At 51.5% G+C, this 27,934-nt stretch overlaps 1 protein-coding gene across 7 annotated transcripts; it reads left to right on the top strand.

Annotated features, from left to right (window-relative positions):
- The first annotated feature begins 1 nt into the window (after position 1).
- nos1 (nitric oxide synthase 1 (neuronal)) lies at positions 2 to 26,786 on the top strand. 7 transcript variants are annotated; one of them, XR_015858588.1, is made up of 32 exons: positions 2 to 128; positions 6,180 to 6,902; positions 10,274 to 10,376; positions 10,949 to 11,071; positions 12,872 to 13,017; positions 13,474 to 13,494; positions 13,726 to 13,888; positions 14,106 to 14,197; positions 14,740 to 14,881; positions 15,478 to 15,617; positions 16,276 to 16,450; positions 16,516 to 16,617; positions 17,103 to 17,297; positions 17,374 to 17,459; positions 17,846 to 17,990; positions 18,124 to 18,228; positions 18,741 to 18,799; positions 18,906 to 19,022; positions 19,361 to 19,480; positions 19,566 to 19,740; positions 20,270 to 20,408; positions 20,613 to 20,691; positions 20,894 to 21,087; positions 22,218 to 22,387; positions 22,764 to 22,974; positions 23,087 to 23,174; positions 23,310 to 23,431; positions 23,606 to 23,754; positions 24,247 to 24,441; positions 24,527 to 24,645; positions 24,964 to 25,072; positions 25,265 to 26,786. XR_015858588.1 is itself a non-coding variant. In XM_088376049.1 (31 exons), the coding sequence occupies exons 1-31, from the start codon at positions 10 to 12 to the stop codon at positions 24,977 to 24,979; spliced, it is 4,533 nt and encodes a 1,510-aa protein (XP_088232175.1). In that variant the 5' UTR covers positions 2 to 9; the 3' UTR covers positions 24,980 to 26,786. The 7 variants fall into 7 exon arrangements, 6 of the variants coding, with proteins under 6 accessions (XP_088232175.1, XP_088232176.1, XP_088232177.1 ...); XM_088376049.1 differs by having other exon boundaries at positions 24,964 to 26,786; XM_088376053.1 differs by lacking the exon at positions 2 to 128 and adding an exon at positions 3,622 to 3,767 and having other exon boundaries at positions 24,964 to 26,786.
- Positions 26,787 to 27,934: the final 1,148 nt, after the last annotated feature.

Genomic DNA, 27,934 nt, shown 5'->3' with positions numbered 1-27,934 from the left:
TAGCACGAAATGGTTCAGTCCAATCTGAGCCGGTGTGGCACACCTGTGCAAGCAGAGGAGCACCATTTGCTCAGTGAGGAGGCAAAGGTGGACCCTGAAGGTCATCCTGGAATAAAAGAGGTGATGAGGTGAGCTAGTTTTTCCTCAACTGAAACTGAAAAATGCTTGGTTGTTGGTAGTCACGTGTTAACTCGTTAACCAGTGTGAAATAGGCTATCGGAGCTAATTGCTGAAAGGTGCTTGGTGATAGCCACATGCTAACTCGTTAGCTCGCGTGAAACAGGCTAACAGTGCTCATTGCTGAAAGGGGGTTGGTGATAGCCACATGCTAACTCGTTAGCTAGTGTGAAACAGGCTGTCAGAGCTAATTGCTGAAAGGTTCTTGGTTGTTGGCAGCCACATGCGAACTCGTTAGCCAGTGCGAAATGGGCTAAAAGTGCTAACTTCCGAAATGTGGTTGGTGATAGCCACATGCTAACTTGTTAGCTCTTGTGAAACAGGCTATCAGGGCTCATTGATCAATGTTCTTGGTGTGCTCATAAACAATAAGAATAAACAAATAAACAAGAGTATGTTATCACTTACACACAGGTACATTAGCACAATTTTCACATTTAATCAAGTACCCTCTACAAAACATCAAAACTAATCTCAGCTTTTTAAAAAATTCTTATTTAAACGAAACGTGTGTTAGATCGATTGAGGCTCCAAATTGTCCATGGGTGTAAGTGTGCGCACGAATGCCTGTCCGTCGGTTTCTGTGTGCTTGGCGATTGGCTGGCGACCAGTTCAGGGTGTTCCCTGCCTCGCGACTTAAGACCTGAAATGAGCTCAACTCAAATTTGAGTTTAAAGTAGGGCCCGAGTACTGAATTCACCTGTTTGACATGTATTTAAACGGATGATTTCTCACCAGTCCCCTTGCATTAGTGACAATGACTTAAAAATAATGTCTGATGCTTTTCTGTCATGTTAAACAAAAGATTATTTACAAAGTAAAGTATAAAAGCGTCAAATGCTCTGCCTGTAACTTATTATTTTTTTAAATGTGTCCAAAAAAGATCCCAAAAAGTTAATTTTATCGTTGAAATTATTAATTGTCCAATGAGACGCTTATCAAATTTTACTCTGCTAATATCAGAAATGGCAGACTTGCGTTGACATGGTAGCGGCACAGGTATAGGAATAAATGATGTATACTTGATTTATTTTCTTTGAAGTGGCGTTAATTAAAAAACTGATAGCTCACTTGTAAGGACATTCCATACATTAAGATATCTAAAACTAAACCAAATATCCAATGTGTGCTAACAGGCTTGGGAGGAATCAAGAAGTCTTGGGTGTTAAACTGGCGGCTCGGGGGCCAGATTTGCCTCCACCCGCCGAGGCAAATCACATGTCGAATTGATGTTTCTTACAAATAGTGGTCACCTTTAACAGTTGAGAGAGACGATTTTTGAGAGTCTTTGTCTTTATTTTCTCCTCCAAGTTGAGTAAAACCAGTAACGATGTTCTGGCCTGCTGCTCCTCCTCCATCCAAGTTGAAGTGTTTGTCTTCTTCTCACTGATGCGTCTTCATTGCTTTTCGCTTTGTTCTCGACTGGCGGCAGAATGGCCCCGTTGGATGTCGCCATGGAGACTGAAATGAATGGCCAAAAGGGCCTAATGAAGGAATAAATAGTGGCACACCTGTCGGCGCAACACGTGGCTGCCTTCCTGCGTGCCGGACAAGAGAGGCAGCCACTTGCGGCGGCCCTCTGCAGCAGCTTCGGACTTTGGCTGGAGGATTCTTCCTTTTCCTTCCCAAAAGAGCCTTCCTTCCTTCCTTCCTTCCTTCCTTCCTTCCTTCCTTCCTTCCTTCCTTCCTTCCTTCCTTCCTTCCTTCCTTCCTTCCTTCCTTCCTTCCTCCCTCCAGTTCAAGTTGGGATTTCGATACGCTCTCTAAGTTGTAACTGTGAATGATAAGCGCTTATTTGACTAATTCGCCGGCTGATATTTTGAATGTCATGTGACCCCATTTTGGACTCTGCCCCCTAAACATCCCTCATGTTCACCGGTCAGATCCGTACAATTTGAGGCACTCCAGTGTTCGCTTTGAAGCCCACGGAAAAGTCCAGCCAAGCCAGCACGCTGGCACTTTGGCACCCTCAGGAGGTTCTCCCAAGCCTTGCCCAGTTGCGATCAGGGCAAGTCCCTCATCTCGTCGAGCCTTTTGCTGCCTCATACGGAAGCCCACCTAGTTGCCCTGTGAAAGATATACCCCACCCAGACCATTTTCTTTGAGCTTCAGTGGGTGAATCTGATAAACGGGAATCCAGACGAGCCACCGACGCCGCCATGCGCAATGACGCTGAGCACGAGGGGCTTTGCATGGCAATCCGCACGCGCGGCTTTATGAGAGGGCAGATGGCAGCACTCACGCAGGAAGTCATCCACATAATGACATGCGTGCGTGTGGGTGTGTGGACATATCCTTGGTTCACAAAAAAAAAAAAAGAAGAAAGCCAAAAGTGCTTTGGCTGCCTGATAGGAAACGTACGTACCTGCGTTTGCTTTCCTAGATGGATTAGGCTGCCTCTAAGAAGGAAAAAAAAAAAATCATCATGTTGTCTCGAGGTGCAATGATAGATCACTTCCCAACGATTTGGATCATGGATTGATTGTTTAGGCTCCGGCACCCTACGTCCTGCAGCAGCTCGTCGGCAAGCTCCGTTCGATCCTAAAACCATCCTGATCCCTCCAATTGGGTGTGTTGCGGGAAAACTCTTGTAGGTTTCTGGTCCCTACCCACCTGAACCTTAAATTGTCCAGGTCCTCCCATTTAAACAACTTTGGTTCGCCCGCTCTCTTTGTCTTTCAAAACAGACATTGGCAACCCTCCGCTTCAACCTCACCTGTGCTGACTTGAAGGCCCGCATCTTGTACGTGCTGTATCTGGTCTGGGCGGAAAGCATGAGCACGTGCAGCGGAGATGGTCACCATGATGATGTCGTGGGGAAGTGACAGCGCGTTGCTGGGCCTGCCCGTTTTCTGGAAGCACCCACGCACGCCATCACATTGGCAGGGTGAAAGATGGAAAGCAGAGGCGGGTCGGCTCAAGTGCACGCTAGTAGCCGGCTGGCGAATGTGCTGTGCTCCAGTTGCCGTACATCGTCTCCTCTCATCACTTACAACTCTAACCCTATCTCTAGTCTTGGCCTGACTTGGACGGAGAAGGTTTTCGGTCGCAGCCTTTTACTCAACACGAGTGCGAATTGCTTCGGTGGTGGTGTAAGTGGCCCGGCTGTCCGCAAGACGTAAGCTCCATCCTTTTCGCGCTCTCATTGCAAAGGGGGGGGGGGGGGCGCGATGACGACAGGCGATCGTGCCGTGCACCCACGCCCCCTCATCCGCGCTGCTCCCCTTCCCCTGCCCCCCACTACCCTGCGCTCGCGCACTCTCTCACTCTCCTTCCCCCCCCCCTCCCGTCGCTTTAAAAAGGCGCCGAGCGAGCGCCGCGCGAGCCACAAGGCGAGCCTCCAGAGGGGCAGAGCGCGACTGAGCAAAACCTGCGCCCCCCCCACCCCCCCACCCCGACAGTCTTTTGTCTTTTGGACACCCCATCCCATCCCTGCACTTGCTTTCTTTGGGGGTGTGCAAGGGATGAACCGAGCGTACCGCTGAGGAGTTGCACACCAAGTTTGTTTCTTTGATCATTATTCTTAGCATCATTCTTTTGAGGGGGGCGCTGCGCATCCACAGATCTGCAGGTGCTCCGATTCTCTGTGGGTGAGTTGATCTTTCTGTCGCCTCCTTTCTTTCAATTCTACGGCATGCAGCCTACGCTCCGTTGATTTGCGCAGAAATGGGCTTGCGCCATGTGCTGGAGGCAACTTGACTTCTTGCCTCCGCCGCGTGCCGTTGTCCCCACCCACCCCCACCCCACCCACTCCTCAAGTGAACTTGTTGCTGCGTAAAATCATCCACACCGACATGCATTCTCGCGCATTCTTTTTCATTTTTTTTTTTTTTAGGGGTGTGTGTGTGGGGGGGTGCTTTGCATTCTGCAAGCCCAAACTAAAGCAAGCGGCTTTAACGCCAAGTGACTCCCAATCCAAATGCACAGCAGGTTAATTCCACGTACTACCCTTGTCAATTTGGCATTTATTTCTTTATGAATGACTTTGGAACGTTTTCAAGGATCCGTTTTGGTCAAGTTTTGTGTGTGTGTGTGAGTGACAAGTAATAGCTACGGCAAGCTGCTTTTTGCAAGACAGCGTCGTGTGTGACAACGGACATTTGGGCGATGTGTGGTGGGATACGTCTACGTTGGTGCAGTCTAAGACTCCAAATCGCCGTCTTTGTGAAGGAAAAAAACGCACATCAGGGCAATGATGAGACCAAATTGTCGCAGATGTTGACAAAGGCGCGCACGCTGGGCTCACCCTAGATGAAATTGTCATCGATGTCTATGAAAAGACAAAGGTCAGGTTCGGAGATGACTGTCACGTTTTACAAAAACACGTGACAGTGGTGACAGTGAGGTAAAAATGCCTTCTTAGAAAGCACGTTTGCTCACAGATGTCTTGAGCGGTGTTTTAAGAAAGAAATAATAATAATAATTGTCCACCAACAAATATCAAACAAATCTTGTTGGTAATGCTTCCAGTTCTTTGGTTACGTACAAAAGCGAAAATGCAGTCGTCACTGTTGGTGGTTGCTTTGTTGGAGATCTGTCAGCTCCACGAGTTCTTTGGCCGCCGTATCGGAAAAAGTAAACGAAAATGAAACGAAAACCCGTGTGGACTTGTCTGAAGATCCAAAATTCTCAACGTGCCGCCGCCGTTTCCCAAAGCACCGTGACAGAAGATGAACCTGGCAAAAGACGAGCCGGAGGCCGACGCCGATTTTCACGGTTACGGGGAGGTGCGAGGTGACTTTAAATGGCTCTGAAAGAAATGAGGCAAAGAACCTTTCTTGGTGCTGTGTCCACGGCGCTGCTTATTTGCATAGCGATATGCAAATTTCGAGTAGGGCGTCTCTCCCCGAGGCTCGGCACCCCGCGGGCGCATGCTAATGTGCGCGCACGTGGGAGGGGCAGAGGTGGCGAGCTTTTGTGCTGTCGTGAAGCCGGGGCAAGGAATCTGCCGTGAGTGGAAGCCACGCCCAAAGACCACGGCCGCCATCCCCCCCTTTGCCCGGCCGGCGCCTCATTCCCATGCCTCGTGGCGCGCTTCTCCATTGGGCATCCTCAGGTTGGCTCATTCGTGGCCTCCATAGGGGTTAAATGCAGAGACAAATTTCACCACACCCAGATGTGTGTGTGACAATCATTGGGTCTTTACCGTTTAAGTCTTGAACGCACTTGACAACCTGATGTTTGGCCTCTGCCACTTGACTCTGATTACGTTTGCCCTGCTAGGGCCGTTACGACCGTGAACCCATTTGAAGGTGCGACGGCCGCCTGCGAACTCGTGACTTTTTTTTTTTAAATCAGAAGCCCACAGGTGTCAAACTCAAGGCCCCAAGGCAAACGCGTGGTTGTTAAGAAATCAGAAGCCCTCCGGTGTCAAACTCAAGGCCCCGAGGCCAGACATCATTTTCTGTGGCCCCCCGAGGCAAATCACCTGCGTCAACGTCTTCTGTCTTCACTCTTAACAATACTGGGATGACATTTTTTGGGGGATCCCGCTTTGAATGAAATGGACAAATAGTTGAACAAACAATTTATAGGGCTACCCATTGATATTATTTTATTTCCGCTTCTGTGATGTTATCAGTTGGGTTTTTCAGTCGACGGGCCTCTGAGCAACAAAAACGGGTTTGACACCCTTGAGCTCAATAATTGTTTGTTCATCGATTCTACAATTTACAAATCGAGATTTCCAGCAAAGGCTGGCAGATTCTTGCTTTTGAAGCGGGGCTTGGTCCCCATCCCCTGGTGATTAAACGGAGCAAGGAGCCAGCGGGGAGTAAGCAATCTCACAAAAGCGAGTTTCTGTTTTTTTCCAGAGCTCCTGAGCATTCCAACAACTCATTGAAATCAAACTGACAAACGTTCGGGTAAACGGGGCCAACCGGTCCTCGAAGTACACGTCGGTCGTTCACTTAGCATCGATGCCTTCACGGACATTGGAAGAAAGAAAGGCGCCGGTTCCCTGGGAAGTGAATCCGATGTCTTTTGTCCTTTTTGCTCTGTAGCGACTCGTCAGGGACGGAGGCGAGCACGAAGGTTCCCGCGCACGCCAACGCAGACGTGAACGCCATGCAGGAGTGGGAGGCCAGCGTGTGCCAGCTGCAGCCCAACATCATCTCGGTGCGCCTCTTCAAGAGGAAAGTGGGCGGCCTGGGTTTCCTGGTCAAGCAGAGGGTCTCCAAACCGCCCGTCATCGTGTCGGACCTGATCCGGGGCGGTGCGGCCGAGGAGTGCGGCCTGGTGCAGGTGGGCGACATCGTGCTGGCCGTCAACAATAAGCCCCTGGTGGAGCTGAGCTACGAGCGGGCCCTGGAGACGCTGAAGAACGTGTCACCCGAGAGCCACGCCGTGCTCATCCTGCGTGGGCCCCAGGGCTTCACCACCCACCTGGAGACCACCCTGTCGGGCGACGGGCGCCCCCGCACCGTGCGGGTCACCCGCCCTGCAGTCCCGCCCTCCAAATCCTACAAGAATTGCTCGCCCCAGCTGAGGGCCATTGAGAACCTCTCATCGCCGTCCATCACGCTCCTGGCGGCCCAGGACCCGCTGCTGACGAGGGAGGGGGGCCGGGGCGGCGGCGGGCTCTTCTGCAACGGGCTGGAGGAAAACAACGAGCTGCTGAAGGAGATTGAGCCCGTGCTGCGCCTCATCCGCAGTGCCAAGAAGGAGCTGAACGGCGAGGGCCAGAGGAACGCCGGGCGCAGGGACGCCGCCATTCAAGTGGCCTGGTAAGTCCGGCCTTTGCTCAAAATCTTTCAAGACGAGTAAGACAGAAAGTTGCGGGTGGAGAAGCTCCATGCAGTCGACGCCTGTGGTGGTCCAGAATTTGTTGAGGACAATTTTCTAAAAGGTCACTAATACGCATGTCGATGCCCCAAATGCAGTAGCGGAGCTAGACTTTGATCATTGCACCAGCTGGGTGCCCAAGGCTATCTCAGGGGGTCCCCCATATTTTTGTAACAATCCCTTCAATTCTTCTGAAAACGCTGCTCGTCATTCACAACACGTTCCCTCCAGAAATGTGGAAAGAATTTTCTGGAAAATACCCAAAAGTTGATTGATTGATTGATTGATTGATTGATTGATTGATTGATAGTCTGGCGCGGCACCACGGCGAGGGTAGGCAAATGCCCTGGCGGTCCCCCTCCCCAGCACCGCCAGTGCCTGAATGAGCCCAAGGGGGTGACGTCTGGGTGTTTTGCATCCGCGCCAAAATGCCGAAAGAGGTGGTTGATCTCTTCTGGGGCGAATGTTGGACATGCAGCCGTCGTTGCCAAGATGTCCTGACCGAGCTGACCCATTTGAAGTTGGAATGCTCGAAGTTACTGCAGAAACATGGAAGGAGGCTCCCGACACGTCAAGTACAAGATGTCTTGAAAACGCCACTTAGCTGTGGGCGAGGTGCTGAGTTTTTCAGCACTTGGAGTTTGGATTCTGCGCCCCACTGACACAATGCGGAAGGCGGATGAAAATGTACAAAATAGATTTGAAGGAGGAATATGCATGCTGTCCTGGTCCTTTTGTCTCCGAGGGCCGTCAGGACTGCGTAATGATCAATGCATCGACCACAAACATTACGGCAGCGTGCCGGCCATTCAAAGCTTTTCAATCAATCCAGCCTTTTCAGAGGCACGCCGAGTGTCGGACGGCCGTGCCCGATCTTTCTGTTTTTCTTGAGAAGCTCGCGAAACACTCCCAAAAGGAATTGGACAGCATCCAGATCCAAGCATCTTCACAGCAGACTACCTCGTCACGCAAAGGAGGGCTAACCCGTTTTGTGTTTGGCAATAGCTTGGCCTTGTTTTGCTTTCGGCTGCTCAACGAGCATGCAGCGTGACCAAGCGCACCGCTTCAACTCTGGTTGCGTTTCAGTGACAGCCAGTGCGTGGCAACTCGAAATGCTGAGGCTCCACTCACCTGCTAATTATTGCGCAAGTAGGCAGCCAGCGCTAATGACTACCTAACGCCTAATTCCGAGCGACTCAAATTCTTGCGCCCTGGCGTCGCAAATTGCACCTTCAAATGTTTTGAATATTCTCTCCTTGTGTCAAGCATGGAATTCCAGTTATGGATGTCGTGATTTCACACCTTCAGCGTGGGGAGTTTTGGGCTGCACAAATGACAATTGCTTTTGCTGCTCAAAAATCAAGGGACGGTGGTCGAAAGAGTCACTGACCCGCCCCCACCAGAGCTTGCTCTTGGCTCGTAAATTCCCTTTTGTATGGCCTTGTCATGGTTTGGCGCTTGTGCGAGACAGACATCGGCACGCAAGCCTTTTTGCCAGCTTTGTGTTTGCCCAGCAAAACCACAGACTCGCCCTTTTTAATTGCATGCTGCTGTATATGATCCTTCCCGTGTCTCTTCGGGCCGAACAAACGTGAAAGGTTGCGGCAGGCCTGCACTTGTTTCGTTGTGGCCGTTTGTCAGTCCACACAGTGCTTTGACCAGCCCCATGAAGAACCAAAAAGGAAAACCGCCACGCTGTCACCGGGGACGGTTGGGGACAAACCTTTTTTCAGCCGAAAGTGAAATTCTTTTTATTTATTTATTTTGTGTTTTACCAGGTAAGCCAATTGAAAACACTTTCTCATTTACAATGGCGACCTGGAGGCAAGGTGTGTGAAGTGTCTCGCCCAAGGACACAACCACATGTGACAGAGCTGGGATCGAACCGCCAACCCTTCTGGTTACTAAATGACCCACTCTACTGCCTTAGCCACAGCCGCCACAGAAAGAACCGCGGAATGCCGATTTGCCAATATTGGCGGCGCTTAGCATAATCGGTCCCTTATCGCTTCAACGCGTAACAATTGAGAAACCAGAAGAGTCACAGAATAGCATGTTCAGGCAACCCCCACCCCCCACCCCAAATGTGCACATCTGTTGTGAATTTTGCTCCTTGTTTAGGAACTGTTCAAAAAGCATTGCAACAATTGGAACGCTCACATGGTCCAACTCGAGGCGTTGCGGGGAATGCGCAGAGCTGCCGCGTCAATTGGGCCCAACGGCTGGCTGCATTTCGGCTGGCTCGACCACATGCCACGCTTTGGTCCGAAGAGGAAGTTGGCACAAACTAAAATGCCAGCTCACAATTAAATTGAAAGAGCCACCTAACCCAAACAATTGTCCCAGCCAGGCTTGAGAGCAGCCAGCTGACATAACATTGACGTCGTCATCACTGAGCGAGGAATGTCGCGTGTCTCGCAGTGGGCGCCTAAGCGCGTCATTTGTCCAAGAATGCAAAGTGTGGCGGGCTCACAGAGGGCTCCCACCTTCGGAAAGCTTGGGGCTGCGCCGGGTGTTGGGTGACATTCTTGCTTGTGACATAATGGGAGCTATTCCAGCTAACATTGGGAAACACTTTGATGTTGTGTTTTGGGCCGTCCACTCGCCATCCCTCGCTCACACATCTGCCGCTCCTTCTCAACGATCCGGAGGATGCGATTAAGATCGCGGGACATTTCTGTGATGCAGCCTGGTCGAAAAAACATTGGACTTGACTACAGCGGTGGTGCGGGCGGGGTAAGTCGTGATTGTGTGACGCTTTGAAGAACCAGTTTGGTTGCTGGACTTTCAATGTCACACCACTCCCGAGATCATCAGCAGCCAGTTAAATGCTGGAAGCCAGCGCATCCACTCTCGCACAGATAGACCACACCTCGTTTGGCTCCGGGACACTATTTAAGATGCGCGCGAGAGACACCACTGAGGAGACGACCGAGACTGCCAGAAACGCTCGCTGCTTTGCAGCTCTTCCGGTAAGCGCCAAGTTTGGCCCATTACTGCCTTCTTCTCTGTGTGAAGAAGCCAAGCCTGAGGACGCACAGCAAGGCAGGCGGCCATGTTAGCTGGAACTTGCGCAGGGAACAACCCTCAGAAGATTTTCCAAAACTCAACCCTTAGACGGCTTTGGCTGGACAACGGGAAAGTCGCTTTAGGGCGTTTTGCTGAAAACTCGATTGTCGTGTAAAATGCGTACACAATGGATGCAAGTGAACAAATCCATCAATCAAAAGCTTGAGATGAAGTCATGTTTACCCAGAAATGTTTTTTGTGTGTTTGTTCTCTTCCGCACCCCGCCCCTTGGCGCCTGTTGCAGTGACATCAGCGTGGGAAACGCAACTTCGCCACAGCTTTCATCTGAAAACAACAGAAGACGAGACAACATGCCGGTGATGCTGCACGACGTCGAGGCCGAGCAGGTACACCCAACTTCCTGGCTGGTCCCATTTTTAACCCATTTTTAAGTTTTAAGGGTGCATGTTGGGTCTTGGACTCTGCACTCCAAGCGCAAGTGAATTGCTTTGACAAAGTGAGCTGGCAAATTTGTGCATTCCCTGAAAAAAGGAAATGAAATCCATCCAGCCGTCAGCGCAAGGCCTTAGCGATCCTTCCGGGCGACCAACCTTTTGCCGCCGCGGCAAAGTTAAATCCGGATTACGCCGATGGTGTCCTAATCTGCACGTGCGTGCATGCGCGTGTGTGCGTGGCGTTAACACGGAGCAGCAGTTTGCGTCACTTGGCGTTTCATTCGCTCAAACGTGACACAGTGCAGGCAAACGTTTTCAGTCTTGGCATCACAGCGCCATTTACTGGCACAGTGGTGAATTGCACCCAAATTTGACCAAGTGGCATCATGAGTAGTAGTAGACTGGACATCAGTTTGGGTCCGTTGAATTGAGGATTGGCCTCGTCATCCTAAAAGGAGCCTGCAGCCCTGCCCTCGCTGTCTGTAGACATAAAAAGCAGAATTGATCAGGATGTCTGCTTCCAGGGGCCCGGCCCAGGCAAGACGCTGCACAACGGAAGCCCCTCCAAGTGCCCCCGCTTCCTCAAGATCAAGAACTGGGAGAGTGGAAGCATCTTGAACGACACGCTCCATCAGGGCGCCAGCAAGGTGAGGCCCTCGCTCGCTCGCTTTCACCCATACATGCACCCGAGATGGAGGCCCAAAGCGCACACACGTGCAGCAACGCCCTTCCATCCACATGCGCTGGTGCCGATTTAACGGGATGGTCAAAGTAATCATTTACCACAACGGATGACACAAACGTAAGCGTGCATAAAGCTGCCCCGAGGAGATACAAGCGGGGTCTCAGCCAGGAGGAAGTGGCGAGGGTCATAGAGCCACTGTCTTGCAAGGAAAATCTGCTTTGAGACTCACTCGTAGCGCAAACTTTGCGAAAGCATCGTGAGCGCTTTTCAGCAGCGGGAGGGAGAGTGGCGACGAGCTCAACTATTGACAGTTGGCGGCAGTTGCCAGGCAACCGGGAAGTCGCCATATGGAGCTGCTGCGCGACAAGCTAATGCAATGACAAGTGGCGAACGAGCCGCAATCTTAGCGTAGCGCACTTGATCCGCGAGCGTCTTCGGCCTGCGAAAGGCTCAAGCCTCATTTTGCTTTTATTTTGGAGGAGCGCTTATCCCTTTTCTCATCTGTTTCATGCCGCCGTCATCCCTTGCGCGCTCCTCGCTCGCCCCACGCTAATCTCCCTTCCGCCTGTAATGCCGCAGATCCTCTTATTTTTAGCCGCCGGTTTTCCCCCGTCTCCGCTTTCAACTTTCTCGACATCACCGCAATGCAGCCGCCGGCAACGATATTGGTCGAGGTGTTTTTTTTTTCAACTTGCCCGAGGGGGCCCGGCTCGTTCGTGAAATTGCATTTTGTCGACAGCCGTAGTGACAAAAACATCTCTGTAGATGGCGCCGCTGTGCCCTTTGGATTTGAGATCAGCTCAGCTTTTGAGCACAGGAGAAGAATTTACTTGGATGGGGAAGCTCGTCCCGCCCGGTCAAATATGTGGCAACGCAAGTTGAGGCACTCCGACAGAGTACGTGTGCGCTTTTTTTGTCCTCGTGGCCAAGGATCAAGCAAAAAATGCAGCCGAACTACGGACCCCCAAACATGCACAAGAAATACTCGCATGTGCGCACGACGTACAACATAAAGTCCAGCCGCAAATCCCGTCGATGCGCACCCACGCAATACGAGGTCACGAAAGAGCGTGTGAAACACTCAACCGTGGTCGCCAAATGTGCGCCCATGACCGATCGAGCAAGCAGAGTGGAGATTGCGGCCTCCAAAAACAACAAACTAAATGCGTCGATGCTTGTTAGCGTGGCTTTTGTTAGCTTCTTGCCTTTGCTCTGCTTCAAACGGTGGTTTTGGCTGAAAGGCACCGGATAAAAGGAAGGAGTGAACATTTTTGTCCTGTGTTGTGCAGCTTTGCAAAGATGAGTCCAAAAGGCGAGTGCGTTCACACTTAAGCCCATTTAGCCTCGCTCTCTCGCGGCGTTTATTTTGGCCGCCGCCTCGGAAGCGCGAAATGACACAGGAGCGCGTCGCGATTCGGCGTGACGAGCTTCGACGATGGCTGACGTTGAAATCATCGGAGTGCCGCAACGCTTCTCTCTGCATGGTTTCCTCCTCTTCCTCGTCTCGGCCGGATTTCCCATGGCGCGACAAGGTATTAGTCTGTCCCTCGGCGTGTTGGGCTCGATGGGCTTCATTATGGGGATAGAAAAATCCTTTGACTGGATTAGAGAAGAAGTTCTGCCAGTCTCACTCTGCGCCAAGAAATTGGGTTCGTTTGCATTCATTAGCACAAAATGTGGCTTCTGGTTGTCGATGGGAATTGCCGTGGCTTTGGGGACGACAGGCCGGTGACCTCCGCTGCTTTTTGCCCTTGTTTTTCAGATGCCCACTTGCGGTGAGAACGTGTGCCAGGGCTCCGTCATGACGCCCAACCTGCACGCTCGCAAGCCGGAAGAAGTGCGGCCCAGAGAGGAGCTCGTCACCCTAGCCACGGACTTCATCGACCAGTACTACACCTCCATCAAAAGGCAAGCCGCAGCCCGCGCGCGCGCTAGGAAAATGGATCAAGAAGAAAGACTTGACTCAGAAGAAGGGAGGCGGTGACGCCTTTTGGTTGACTGCCGACGGAGCAGCCCGCTGCGCTCGGCCCGCTGGCTCGAGGGCCGAAGTCTGGCTCTTCCGATCTCACCCGCCGGGTATCGGCTGAGGCTCGCGAGCCGAGGTCCGGCTCTTCCAATCTTGCCCGCTAGCTGCCGGCGCCGCCCCGCTGGTGGTCTGTGCTGGCTGGCCTTTTGGCGTCACAGTCCCTTGTTGTAGGCACAAACGGCGCCGTTGCGGCAGATTGGCAAGCAAAGGCATTTTGCGACATCATTGACATCATGGTTGAATCCAGCAGATCCGATCCCAATTTGGCAGCAGTGTGAATGCAAGACCGACGGTTTTCATGAAGGAATGTTTTGTTGACTGTCTCGTTGACTTTTTAGGTCCTCCAAGGGCAAAGACGAGTAAGTCCGTGCCGCTCTGTCCACAAGTAATTTGCATGTTTCCCCGATTCACTTTTGTTGGTCTTTTTAATCAAATCAAGTTGGGTGTTGTCACTGATGGGAGAGGCTTTGAAACCACAAACAAATTGCTCTCTTTTGTTTCCCGTCCGCCCTTGATGGATGATCAGCCGATTGTTTCGATGAAATAGCCGTGCCGCTTTTGAGGCCGCTCTTTTTCGGCTTTGCACGCAGGTACAGTTCCAAGGCTCACGCGGACCGGTTGGAGGAGGTGACCAAGGAGATCGAGGCCTCGGGGACGTACCAGCTCAAAGATACGGAGCTCATCTACGGAGCCAAGCACGCCTGGAGGAACGCCGCCCGTTGCGTGGGCAGGATCCAGTGGTCCAAACTGCAGGTGAGTGGCCTTTAGCTTCCAAACTATTGGCCATGCCTTCCTCAGGGGGTGGGTGTCCTTCCAAGTTGCCCGCCCTCGGAATTAGGAAGCTTAAATCGCTTGCATCCAAAGGTGCTCAAGTTCATCTTTCCCATCCGACGTACACTGTCACTTTATTGTTTTTTCCCAGTTGTTGAAGATAACTCCCCCCCCCCCTTTTTTTTTTGTTTGTCGGCAGGTTTTTGACGCAAGGGACTGCACAACAGCTCATGGAATGTACAACTATATTTGTAACCACATCAAGTACGCCACCAACAAGGGCAACCTCAGGTAAGCAAGACAAACACAAGAAAGCCCAGCAAATATCTGCCCTGCACTCTTCCGTCACTGACCTGACACTCCATCTCGGCTCGACGACGTCGCTCTTGTTAGCCAACGCGGGAATCCCTCCTTGTATAGTTGAAGGCCAAAATCCAACGTCTGCTCTGCTAGCTTGATGCTAGCCTGAAAGTAACAAAGTAACACAAGTGGCAAAAATGAAACAAGCGACACACAGAAAACAAGAGACGTTAGACATCCAAAACTGTTCTCACGTGAGAAAATCCACTAGCTTAATGCTAACTATTATACTAAAGCCATAGACCGGCAAACGGGAATCAGCCTAGATGGACAAAAACAACAGCAAATTCAACAAAAGTAAATTCAACAGTGGACATTTGAACTTTTAGCCAATAACCAAAATCTGCTAGCTTGATGCTAGCGAGCAGAAATGAGCATCACATGGCAATTGTAAAGCTTCAAGCAACTGTTGCCTGAACACATGCGCACAAGGGCAGCCTGTCTGAGTGACTTTTTTTTTTTGGACGTCACAGGTCGGCCATTACCATCTTTCCACAAAGGACGGACGGCAAACACGACTACCGCGTGTGGAACTCTCAGCTCATCCGTTACGCTGGCTACAAGCAGCCCGACGGGAGCATCCTGGGAGACCCTGCCAACGTGGAATTCACAGAGGTGTGTGTGTGTGTGTGTGCATGTGCGTACGCAAGTGTGTGCGTGCGTTGTTTTGTTTATGAATGTTTTTTATTTTACAGCTGTTTGTTCATATATGTGAATTGTAAAAACCTTGCTGGAGAGCAGCATTACAGTCGTGTTGCACGTATTGACTTTTTATTTTAAATTAGGGCTAATTACTTTTTTGTGGTCGGAATATTGTTTTTTGTTGAATGCAAAACTAAATACCCCCCACCCTCCAGAAAAAAAGGTCCTTGGCATTGTGTGATAAATTACAATTGTCAAAGCACTGACCTTTCTTCTCTTGTCCGGCCAAACAGTAATGTTGAAATGATTACACTTGGCATAATCGTGCAAGAAATTGACAAAAACAAAGGACATTTTTGCTTTTCAATGTTGTTTGTTGTAAATGTCAAATATAGTTTCACTTTTTTTTTTTTTTTTATTAAGAGCTCTCCTTTTTTATCTTCTGTTCCCTTTTTCTGAGATTGAGTTGATTTGGTGTATTCCAAGATGCTTGGTGGCGAGCCAACAGTGAGTGACGTGTTCTGTGTCCCCCCCACCCCACCCCCAAACGCACAACCCCCGCTGGTCAGATTTGCATGCAGCTAGGCTGGAAAGCACCCAAGGGTCGCTTCGACGTGTTGCCTCTCCTGCTGCAGGCCAACGGCAACGACCCCGAACTCTTTGAACTACCCGAAGACCTGGTCCTGGAGGTGCCCATCACGCACCCCAAGTGAGTCGCACCCAAAAATTAACACTGTGCTCCTTGATAGCAGGGATCCTTTCTTTTGAGGAGGAGGAGGGTGGGGGCAGCATGATGACAACAATTTGGATGCTATGCACACGCGTGCGACTTGTCGTTTGAAACAACAGCAGCCAGGCAGCGGGCCGGTCGCTCGGCGTCAGCCGCCCTCCCAGTGGAGGATAACAAGGCGCTCGGCGAGTTCAAAAAGTGGCTTATTTGCAGCTAATGCTTATTTTGGCTGCAGCCACCCTTTTGACAGTCGGGCAAGTGAAGTGTTTTTACATTTTGTTTTTTTCCCGGCCTAATGGGCAGAAGTGGTCGTCCGTTAAAGCCAATTGGGCGTTCAATTGAAACCGTTTTTTTGGCGTATCAGAGACATCCGACGTATTACGGATGATTGTGAAATGTTAGAAAACTTTATTTGTCCTTGAACTGAGCGCCCATGACCAGCCCCAATCTGCAATTGGTCGTGGTTTCGTGGTCGGAGTCTCACCTCATCCCTGTGTGGTCTCTGTAGTTCTGGTGTTGGGAAAGTCTGAAGCTGGTCTTGAGCGTGACCATCGGTCCATTAAATGTGGAGTCGGTTCTTTCCCATGTCGCTTCAGTGGAGGTTTGCCTGTGCTTACGCCGCTGCCGTTGTGTCCAGATACGAGTGGTTCGGGGAGCTGGAACTGAAGTGGTACGGCCTGCCCGCAGTCTCCAACATGCTGCTGGAGGTGGGAGGCCTGGAGTTCACCGGCTGCCCCTTCAGCGGCTGGTACATGGGAACCGAGATCGGCGTCAGGGACTTCTGCGACAGCTCCCGCTACAACATCCTGGAGGTTGGGTTTCGGACTTTTCGCCCGGATCCCAGCACGTTCGTCACTCCCGCTGTATCCGTCCGCAGGATGTCGCCAAAAAGATGTCCTTAGACACCAGAAAGACGTCGTCCTTGTGGAAAGACCAAGCTCTGGTGGAGATTAACATCGCTGTGCTCTACAGTTTTCAGGTGCGGCTGCCTTTTTTCGATCATGCAGCAATTGGGCCGGGGCGAGAAGGATTGATACCGGGAGTGATATTGAGGGATGTGCCAATACAACTTGTTCGCTCTCGATACGATGCCGATACTGCAGCTTAGATCTTGTTGTTGGTCTGGTGCTGTGTCAGCACGACTCACTTAGCCATCGAATGTCCACGGGTAATCCTCAGGGAGTTGCGTCAAAAGCAGAATTGAAGAGAGATTGTTTCACTCTTCTTCTTTTAAATGGATGGTGTCAGACAAAATAGTGGCCCTCCCGTCTAGTGGGTGGCAGTGGTATTACATCCAAAGCGAATGGCGGGCAGAATCAAACAAATTGGCAAAGCAGTCGGACGGAGAACTACTGCCGACAGTGTGGCAACGAGGAAAAAACGTAATGACGAAACATTTTCGCCCGGAGTGCTGACAGTTCGCAGGCGAGCGAGCATATTTTTCAGGCGTGTGTTGGCGCGCAGGTGTGCAAAGTGACCATCGTGGACCACCACTCGGCCACCGAGTCCTTCATGAAGCACATGGAGAACGAGTACCGCGTGCGAGGCGGCTGCCCGGGCGACTGGGTGTGGATTGTGCCGCCCATGTCAGGCAGCATCACGCCTGTCTTCCACCAGGAGATGCTCAACTACCGCCTCACGCCCTCTTTTGAGTACCAGGTGGGTCCCTAGAACCACGCCCGTAGCCGTGGCCAAGGTCATCCTCTAAGGTGCGCCGCTGCCGCCTATGCCGCAGGTGGACCCGTGGCACACTCATGTGTGGAAAGGAGTCAACGGGACGCCCACCAAGAAGAGAGCCATCGGCTTCAAGAAGCTCGCCAAGTGAGTGCTCGCCCGTCGCCGAAAAAGAAGCCAGCGCGCGTCCTCACTGTCAGAATGCTGAAGAACAGCGTCGCAGGGAGGTCGAGCTTGTTCTCGGCCATTTCTCGCCCGATTCGAAGCGTCCCGAGGTTGTGGCGAAAAGGCAGGTGTGAAGGAAAAGAGGTGGGCGGTGTCCAAGCTCAGCTGGCTGGCCAATGAACAAATCTTTGTTGCCTCTTGGGGGAAATTTGACGGTGGCAGACGCCATCTTGATTTTGCGTGCCAAATGCTCATTTGCTCCACTGCGACAAAGCTGCGTGCGGCATTTGCGGCCAGGCCAGCAACACTGGCGAGCGAGTGGGCCGATGCGGGTCGGGGCGTTAGCGTTTGCCCCCCTGTGTGCACAGGGCGGTCAAGTTCTCAGCCAAGCTGATGGGTGCCGCCATGGCCAAGCGGGTGAAGGCCACCATCCTGTTCGCCACAGAGACAGGCAAGTCTCAGGACTACGCCAAGACGCTGTGCGAAATCTTCAAACACGCCTTTGATGCCAAGGTACGCACGCTCGTGCCCCGGCCGGCCACCAAAGAGGAGCGGGGCAGCCATGCCGTGCCATGCCATTCGTGCATACCAAGCAGCTTCTCATCTTTGATGCGTCTCCTTTGATTCTCTTCCCGGCGGCGTGCAGGCCATGTCCATGGACGACTACGACGTGGTGGACCTGGAGCACGAGACGCTGGTGCTGGTGGTGACCAGCACCTTTGGCAACGGCGACCCGCCTGAGAACGGGGAGGTCGGGCTTCCTCCTTGCCCTCGCGCCCTCACCCGGGTGGCAAATGATGACGGCCATTTGGAGGAAGAGCCTGACTTTGAAAGGCTCCTAAAGCAAAGCACAATTTGAAAGGCTATAATAATGTATCTATCGAGTGATGGTTGGATGGATCTACAAAATCCTGATTGGAAAAATGGCCCAAGCATGGCTCCAAAGGCTAATTTGCTCAAGTGTAAGCCGAGCCACTGATAAAAGCCTTCGTCTGTCTCGAGACGCCTTTCCCTGGCTTCGGAATAGCAACCTTATGCTAAGAGCGCCCACGGCTCATTTGAAGCGGAAAAGGTGGCTCCGAGCCCGACGCTGGCTTCAAACCGCACTCAGAGAGCTGTGGATGAATACCTCAATTGGAAGCCGACTTTGGATGTTTAGCGGTTTCCATTGCCACCCGGGATGGATTAAGTCACCCCACCCCCACCCTCTGCTTACGTGTGTGGACAGCGGAGCATCTTTGACCGGCTCGCTTGTCGTCTTAGAAATTCGGAGCCGCCTTGATGGAGATGCGACACCCGACGTCAAACACGGAAGACCGAAAGTGGGTGGACGGCGCTGATTTATTTTTGTCTTGTTTTGTGGACAACTGAGGTGGCTGGAGTTAAGCTCTTCTTTACCCCCCCCCCCCCCCCCCCCAATTTACTCAGGAGCTACAAAGTTCGCTTCAACAGTGTGTCGTCCTACTCAGACACCAGGAAGTCGTCCAGCGACGAACCCGAAGCCAAAGTAAACTTTGAGAGCACCGGCCCTCTTGCCAATGTCAGGTATGCCAGGATGGATGGGTGAATGGATGGATGGATGGCCAAAGAACGGTTGACGAATGGTTGGATGGTACTAACTGCACCGCCAGGTGGATAGTTGAAAAGCAGTAAAGGATGCTTTGGTTGTAAAAAGGGTGTGGTGTGGTAGTTGGGGTGAAGGATGGGAAGTAGGAAAGGATGACGGGCAGATGCATGTGGAATCAAATCAGGACTTGGCGAAGGCAAATCAACCTTTGATTGATACTCTGTGGCGGGCGGCCGGTCAAAGTGCAATGGTAAGGACCAAGCAAAGGGAATGACGGAGCGAGCGTCAGAACGCAACGTCTGCTTGTGAAACGCAGCTGCCGCGTGGCGCCCAACGGGCTCCTGACGGCTGCGGCGGCGGAAACGCAGCGTGATGGAAACAACCACGGCAAAGATTCGAACGCCACGCCTGCCAAGAAAGAACGAAAAGCGCTCAAGTATTGCAAAGGTGCGGGCAGGGGTTCGCTTTAGCCACTGGGCTGACGTTGCCCCGCTCTGTCTCCTGTGCATGTGTTCTTGCAGGTTCTCAGTCTTTGGGCTGGGATCCAGGGCCTACCCGCACTTCTGCGCCTTTGCCCACGCCGTGGACACGCTGTTCGAGGAGCTCGGTGGGGAGCGCATCCTCCGCATGGGGGAGGGCGACGAGCTGTGCGGCCAAGAGGAGTCCTTCAGAACTTGGGCCAAGAAGGTTTTCAAGGTGCCTTTCACGTTACCGCCATGAAAGGCGCTTACAAACAAACAAACGAACAAACGATTGGCCGCGACAGCAAATGTGTGGCGCAATGGGAACCTGTTGTCATCCTGATTGAGCCCACTAGATCTCTCTCGCTCTTCCTCTCTCTCTTCACCTGAAAGCACACTCGTGTCTAAAAGTGTGCCGCCCAGAGGAGTCGCACAGTAAAACGACGACTGGCTCACGAAGCAAATGTGAAGCTTCATTTTCCTCTCACTTAGACTCCTCTTTATTCATCGACTTCGCGTTGCTCTCAAATTCTGGTTTCGGTACAGAAAGAGGGATCATTGCACATGAGTAACAAGTAAATGCAAAAAGTGCAAAGTGGTAAATAAATAATGGTAATTGAGAGTAATCGTCAAATAATAACGCCCCAAAAGTGAACTTTGGTGCCAATTCTCCGACCCCGGACGGGTGTCGATGACAGATGCGAGTTTGCGTCTGGCGCTTCTGCTGCGTCCGCTCTTGAAGACTCCATCTTTGCCACCTCAAGGCTGCCTGCGACGTTTTCTGCGTGGGCGACGACGTCAACATTGAGAAGGCCAACGACTCGCTCATCAGCAACCACCGGAGCTGGAAGAAGAGCAAGTTCCGCTTGACCTACGCAGCCGAGGCGCCGGCTCTCACTGACGGTAAAAACAAAAGTCTCACTGGTGATGTCAGCTGACGCCGAATTTCAAAGGCGCTGCCTTGCCCCCGTTCAGAGCGGCCAGTGACATTTGGCACAGGCTACCGCTGCTTGGTGTTTTGGAGGGCACCCGTCCAGAATGAATGGACGCCAAGGCTTTCTTTGCGCTGATAGAATGACAATTGTTTTGGGTTTTTTCTCCCTTCAGCGCTGTCTACAATCCACAAGAAGACCGTTTACGGAGCCAAAATGCTGGAATCGCAAAACCTCCAAAGTCCCAAATCCAAGTGAGTGTCTCGCTCCGCTGTGACTCAAATGGCGCCGCACCGCTCCCTGAAATCGTCTTATCCTTCGCGCCATGTGCAATTTCCTTGACGGGCCTAAGCTGCATGAGCGGCGGGCACCGTCGGGGTCTTGTGGCGCGACGTGGTACTGCGCTCCAAATTGACAGCGACATCAACTTGACCACTTGGTTCTTTGCGCTTGCAGCCGCTCCACAATATTTGTGCGGCTGGATGCCAACAAGCACGACAAGCTGAGCTACCACCCCGGCGACCATCTGGGCGTCTTTGCCGGGAACCACGAGGACCTGGTCACCGCTCTCATCCACAAACTGGAGGACGCGCCGGATGTCAATCAGATTGTCAAAGTCGAGTTCCTGGAGGAGAGGAACACCGCGCTAGGTGTTTGCCCACCCGCATCTCTGTCCGTGTGTGTTTGCACGTGTGTTTGTTTGTGTTTGCATGCACGGTCACTCGATTTGGAGTGATTTCCCTGACATTCTGCACTTAATTGATCCTCCTGCACATGCTGCTTTCTGCTGCCACCGCCGCTGCTGTTCATTATCATGGTTCAACACTTATCATTTCCATTTCTGACCTTTTAGCACTTTCTCGTTTTTCTTGAGGCAAAGAATTAATTGGCCCGTCAGGGGAAAGCAGCCTTGCAGCATATCAATGCAACGTTTTTGCCTTTCCATGCATGAGCTGTATTTTAGAAAATTCAAGCCCCAAAGCCAGTTTCCCTTAGCAACATGAAATATGCCAGGCATGCCCATCGCCCGTCCGTAGACCCCCTCAAACCATCTCATGAAGCTAGAAGAAGTCTCTCCCCTTGGTTTGAAATGACACCGCGGCCACATTTGAGCCCAGCCCAGCCCGTCGTGCTGCTACGGCACAGTTTGTAGCTATGCTGAGTGCAGGCAACACCATTCCAAACGATGCCCTACGCTCTGGTGGGGCATGTTCGCTGCAGATGCAATAACCGTTGAGAATCTTCAAAGAAAGAAAAACACTCGGGTGCTGCACAGGAATAACAAGAGGCTCTTTGTAACCATGGCGACACATGACAAGAAGCCCAAGTGGGCCGAGCCTCACTTTTGTGGCGGCGGCGCAGTGCCTCGTTTACGTTCAAGGGCAGCCAACTTGACCAAATGGGGAGGTTTGCAACTGCAGGAAAGTTAACATGGGCAGAACGACAGCCGGCAGAGAATTTTACGCTTGACTTGTCGGATTCGAGCATGATGTCGATTGATCCATTTCAGATCATGCGCGTCTAGTTTTGCTCCTCTTCTGCGCAGTGGCAAGCCAAGAGCGAGTCGAGTCGAAATGATTGATAAAATGTCCGGGATGGATGCCTTTGAGAACCGGCGAGGCGTCAACACTCTACTTTTGTCTCTGTATGGGTTGAAAAGTGGCTGGGATGGATGCCTTTGAGAAGCGGCAAGACGCCTCTTCTCTACTTTTGTCTCAATGGCTCTGCCTTGGTCCAGCTTTGCGCTTTCCTAAGCTCCGTCTTTCTTGATCCCCGGCAGGCGTCATCAGTAACTGGACCAGCGCCGGTCGCATCCCGCCCTGCACCATCTTCCAGGCCTTCCAGTACTTTCTGGACATCACCACGCCGCCCAGTCCTGTCCTTCTGCAGCACTTTGCCGCACTGGCCACCAACGACAAACACAAGAAGAGACTGGAGGTGCTCAGTAAGGTAAAGTCCGAAAGACGAGCTTCTCATTAGTGCGTGTGCGCGTTGGATTTGGCATCTACCAGGGTTTCTTTTCATATACGTCAAATGGTACCGTCCCCGGCGTTCATCATCTTCCTTGCTGCTACGCTTGAGCCCGATGGAAATCAATGCAGCGTCACCGCATTGGCGTCCACGGAAGGCTTCCGTTCGCGTTGGCGTCCTCGTCCCGTCTGCGCCTCCCACAAATAAAGGGGCAAAACTATGCAGAAAAGATGCTTGTGTCCGCAACATGACATGGCGTTGGGAGAAGGAAAAGGGACAGCGTGAACCCGCAACGGCCACTTTTGATGGAGAGTCCAAAGAGCGCAGGATGGAGCCCTTTGGCTTTGCCGTGCAGGGCCTGCAGGACTACGAGGAGTGGAAGTGGTTGAACACGCCCACCCTGGTGGAGGTCCTGGACGAGTTCCCGTCGGTGCAGATGCCGTCCACGCTGCTGCTCACCCAGCTGCCTCTGCTGCAGCCGCGCTACTACTCCATCAGCTCCTCGCCCGACCTGCACCCCGGCGAGATCCACCTCACCGTCGCCGTGGTCTCCTACCGGGCGAAAGGTAAACGCGCTCTCCTTGTGCAAGAGCATCAAAAGTCCATCAACATCCAGAGCAAACGTCTGCGTTCAGCTTGCCGCCGCAAAAGTTGACTCGCATTCATCATCCCTTCCAGACGGAGAAGGCCCGATCCATCACGGAGTTTGCTCGTCGTGGCTCAACAGGATCGAAAAGGGCGACGTGGTGCCTTGCTTCGTGCGAAGGTACAACCCGAGGCGCCTCGGCAACCTGGCGCCAGCCTCGCGTGTGGCCAACTTTTTCCAACCTGCCGCGTGCCTGCTGCGTGCTGGCCGTGCCTCGCTAGCTTTTGCCAACCTTGCTCTATTTCTGTCGCTTAGCGCCCCCTTATTTCGGCTTCCCAAAGACCACCAAGCACCCTGCATCCTGGTGGGCCCTGGGACGGGCATTGCCCCCTTCAGGAGCTTCTGGCAGCAGAGGATGTTTGACCTTCAACACAAAGGTCAGTCGACATAACCGTGTAATGCAGCACGCCCGTCGTAGGCCGGAAAGGTCCCCCATCAAGGCCCGGGCCTCGTCGGCATCCAACATCTTCATTCAAACTGTGCAGCTTAGCCAGAACTAAGTCGATGTCCTTGGGGTCTTGCAAGTGCACTTCCTTTTGTTGCCCATCCAGGTGTGGAGGCGTGGCCCATGATCCTGGTGTTTGGGTGTCGCCAGTCCGAGATGGACCACATATACAAGGAGGAGACCGTCCAGGCCAGGAACAAGGAGGTCTTCAAGGAGCTCTACACCGCCTACTCCAGAGAGCCCGGCAAACCAAAGGTGCACAGAGATAAATGACAGAACCCCTTATGGACTCTATGGCAAAACCCTCGTGTCGGAGTTCCCTAAATTGGGTCGAACGACTCCATTCCGTCGGTAGTCGAAGCTTCTGGTGGAACTCTACCCTTTTCCGGAAACGACTTGCGGGTGGAATAAGAGCATTCTTTGACCAGTTTCTTGACTCTGGACTAAAACTTTGTTGACCTCTCTTGAGACGAGAACCTATACGTTCGGGATAAGAAATCACAACTCGCGCCAGGACTTGCGTAACCGGTGCCATTCGACCACGTTCAGCAGAGCGATGACGCGTAGCGGTCTCGATCTTGTACAAAATTGTCCGACGGTGGCAGCGCGAAACAAAATACCTTCTCCGCCTGCGTATCGCACCACTCATCCAAGTCAAAGTGACACGCCGTACGGCTGCCTCGTTATGGATTTGGCGTGTGCTCCGGGCTCAGCACGTTCTTCCCGGACCTTGTCGTGTCCCTGCAGAAATACGTGCAGGACATCCTCCGCGAGCAGCTGTCCGAGCGAGTGTACCGGTGCCTGCGCGAGGAGGGCGGCCACATTTACGTGTGCGGGGACGTCACCATGGCGGGAGACGTGCTGAAAACCGTGCAGCAGATCCTCAAGCAGCACGGAAACATGAGCTTGGAGGACGCCGGCTTCTTCATCAGCAAGCTGAGGGTAAGAAGCTCGTACGCTTTGTCACCGGCCGTGGAAAAGAAAGGGGCCTAGCGAAAGCTTAACCCTGCACCGACGGCGTCGGCAGGACGAGAATCGCTACCACGAGGACATCTTCGGAGTCACCCTGCGCACATACGAGGTCACCAACCGACTCCGCTCCGAGTCCATCGCCTACATCGAGGAGAGCAAGAAAGACTCTGACGAGTACGTCGGGCACACACACATTTGACATTCTTTGGACATCACTTTGCTAAGGATTGACCTATATGTCAAAGAAAAATCACATTCTCACTCTGAAAAAGCTTGTTTTATTTTAATCAGCATACTTTTGCGCCTGACCTTTTCTCTCAAAGCATTCAGTCTTTTTTTTTTTTTCTTGCCAAAGTATGTTTGAGAAAAGAAAAAAAAACACATCTGGTCGTCACGTGAACAAAACAAGCATGTCACCGTGGTTACGGGTCGGAAGAGAGCATTTTCCCTTGCGAATGAAAGCGTAACATTTTCTTTTGCGTCTCCTCGCAGGGTTTTTTGCTCCTAGGCTGCCGCCGAGGATGCAGCAGCACCGGCTCCACAAAACTGTGCCAATTTTTCAAAGGAGCAGGACAAGCTGGCCAAAAGACTTCATCGCTACGTATGTCTGCTTTTTTTTTTTTTTTGGACCACGCTTGTGTTTTGAGGCTTGTGAGGGCGCTAACTGGTTGTTGTTGGTTACGAGCATGCAAGAGACAAGATCGGCTTGTCCCGTGTATGTTTGTGTGCCCCAGCGCAAAAGACAAATGCTGCTTTTTTTTCTTTTTTTCCCTTGTTTTGGGTGTTTGCACAGCGCATGACGGCCGCACAACTTTAATGACGGGTGACAGCTGCCCCAACTTACACCAACGCGTCGTGTCCTCAAAACAGATGCAAATGCTGTATTTTTTTTTTTTTTTTTACACACTATCGGAAAAAAAATCAAAATGCTTTTGATCAAAAAAAATCAAAAAAGCATGAGTGACACAAATGTGAAAATTGAAAGACTTGTATGAACGAGACAAAGTAGATACAAGGGCATGAGCGACAAGCGATACGGCCCAGCTAACAAACGCGTCATCGAAAATACGCTCGACATTTTATTCTCCAAACATAAACCTCTTTAATGAACACACTAATAAACATTTGGTTCTTTTTCCTCAGTGGTACAACTTTATTCCTGAATATTTGCAACTTTTTTTTTCCCCTTCTAAACATTCTCAATTCATGATTTGTTCTGTTGAAAAATTTAACCTTCATCAATTTACGTAAATATGTTGACTTTTTGTGGCGTGTAATATTGCGATTTTAATCTTATTTCAACATGATTTCCCCCCCAAATACATTTTTTTTTCCAGACTTGGTTCGCAAAACAGAACTTTTATCCTCCATTTTTGAATCTGAACTTCATCTGGGGGGAAAGCCAGGAATGCTTTGAATTGGAATGTTGCAACTTCATTCTAGTTAGTCTCTGGCTTGAGAAATTGTATTTTTTTTCTCTCCAATTATGATAAGTTCTAAAAGGATTTTGACTTTTTGCTCTCCAATATACAAACTCATTTACTCAAAGCAACACAAAACTGGCCATCGTATTCTGGCAATTGTGACATTTTAACTTGGTTGGCCTGCTCTCTTTTTTGCGCTGATCACAATTAGCTTAAAAGCTAGCAAAAGCATATTTTGCCAAATTTGGGAAGAAAAAGGCTGCTGTGGTGGTCTCCCTTTCTATTTTGCGCTCTACGCAACTAACCTTCGAGCAAAGAAACCCGTGCAAATCGGACTCAAATTGTGTGCCAATTCCCAACGTGGCACATTGCCGTGTTTGTGTACAAACCAACGTGTGTCTCTCGTGTGAAGTCGCTGATGTAAATCGTGCAGCAGGAAAACCACTACGCTTTTTATATATATATATATATATATATATATATATATATATATATATATATATATATATATATATATATATATATATATATATAAAATAGCACATGGATCTTTTGTAAGGATGTCTTTTGAATATGTAATTAAGCACGATAGCGCATCCTAGAAAGGGTCTGCCCTCTCTTCCCGGCTAACGAGGCTCAGTGCATGGTGGTCTCGTGTCTTGTGTATTCATTCTAAGAGTCCGTAGCAGTGCTGTGTGTGGTGACTCTGTCTGGCGGCGGTGGCGGCGGCGGCCTTCTCTGCTTTTTTTGCGTTTTGCCGCTGCCGCCGAGATGGTCGCCTCGGCTTTTGGTTTGCGTTTGTCTGTCTGTGGCCTCTGTGCTCCAAACTCCATTTGACGCTGCAAGGACTGTGCTTTGACTGAGCAAATAAAGTCAAACATGTACAAAGTACCATGAGGCTCCTTTGTGCTTCTTTTGCCTTCAAAAGTGCCTGACTGGGTTTTTTCGGCAGAGCTGCCTACAGAAAGTGACAAAAGTCCTCTTTCAGCTGCAAAACGAAAAGCAGAACTGTCGACACAAATGCCACCCGAGACTTTTGGAGGAACCAAATATCCTGTAGTAAAAGCTCAAGGAAACGTGCGAGCCCCATAAACCTCAAAAAAGGAAAAAAAAACCGAGGCGGGCGCCATCCTGGTCTCTGAGAATCCCGTCCCGGTTCCGGCCTTTGTCAACCGAACGTCATCGAAAACAGACTTAGTCAGGCGCAGGCGCCGCACAGCTGACATGCAGCCCAGCCCAATAAAGGAATCGGAGTCTTTTGATGCCGCAATGACATGTCACGATGTGTGATGTCAACGATCACCACGCCGTGCACGGCGTGTGGGTCTTGCTCTGATTATTTATATTTGGCTTATTACACTCTACTAACTGAACCAGATCACACATCATCATCTCCTTCAACTTAGTCATCATCTCCATCACCATATTCATCATCATCGCCCTCCACATCATTATCTCTCTCATCTCCATGATCCTGTTCATCTTCATCTCCCCCGCCTGCTGCTCCCTCCATCTCATTTTCACTCTGTAAACGAGGTTTGAAAAGAGGAAGCAGAAGCCGGCTGGCGAGCTTCCCGCAAGCGCTCCAGCTGTCTTGACGCCGTCCTCCTACGACACTCTTGTCACGCTTTTATTTCACGCCGTACCTCCCAAGGGTCACGTCTCCCAGGTGCCGCGCGCGAGTCTGGTACGCGGCAAACTGCGTCACGTCCTGTCTCCTTTCTCGATATCAATTTGCGATGGAGACGCGCGCTCTTTTGCAGAGGCGGCCGTTCAATCGCGGGGAGGGAGCGCGAGCGAGCAATCGAGCTTTGCGCTCCTCTGCTCTGCGCTTCCTTGAGCGCTCATTCATTCGCCGTCACGTCCCGGCCCGTGCGGGACCGCCGGCCGAGAGGCTCTCCAATTAAGACGGCAGCTCATGGATGCACATAACTTACATAACTGGCAACACGCCTCGCATGCCAACTCGGGCACGCAATGCGCACGCCTCGATGGACGCAAACGGGAATGAATACTCTTGGGTCCACAGAGACGTGCTC

The sequence above is a fragment of the Syngnathus floridae genome, chromosome 5 (assembly GCF_059516105.1).
Source record: "Syngnathus floridae isolate MCC-2025c chromosome 5, RoL_Sflo_1.0, whole genome shotgun sequence".
In the NCBI taxonomy this organism is placed as follows: domain Eukaryota; kingdom Metazoa; phylum Chordata; class Actinopteri; order Syngnathiformes; family Syngnathidae; genus Syngnathus; species Syngnathus floridae.
The sequence above is the reverse complement of the archived record's forward strand: the minus strand, read 5'-3'. Positions and strand labels throughout refer to the sequence as shown.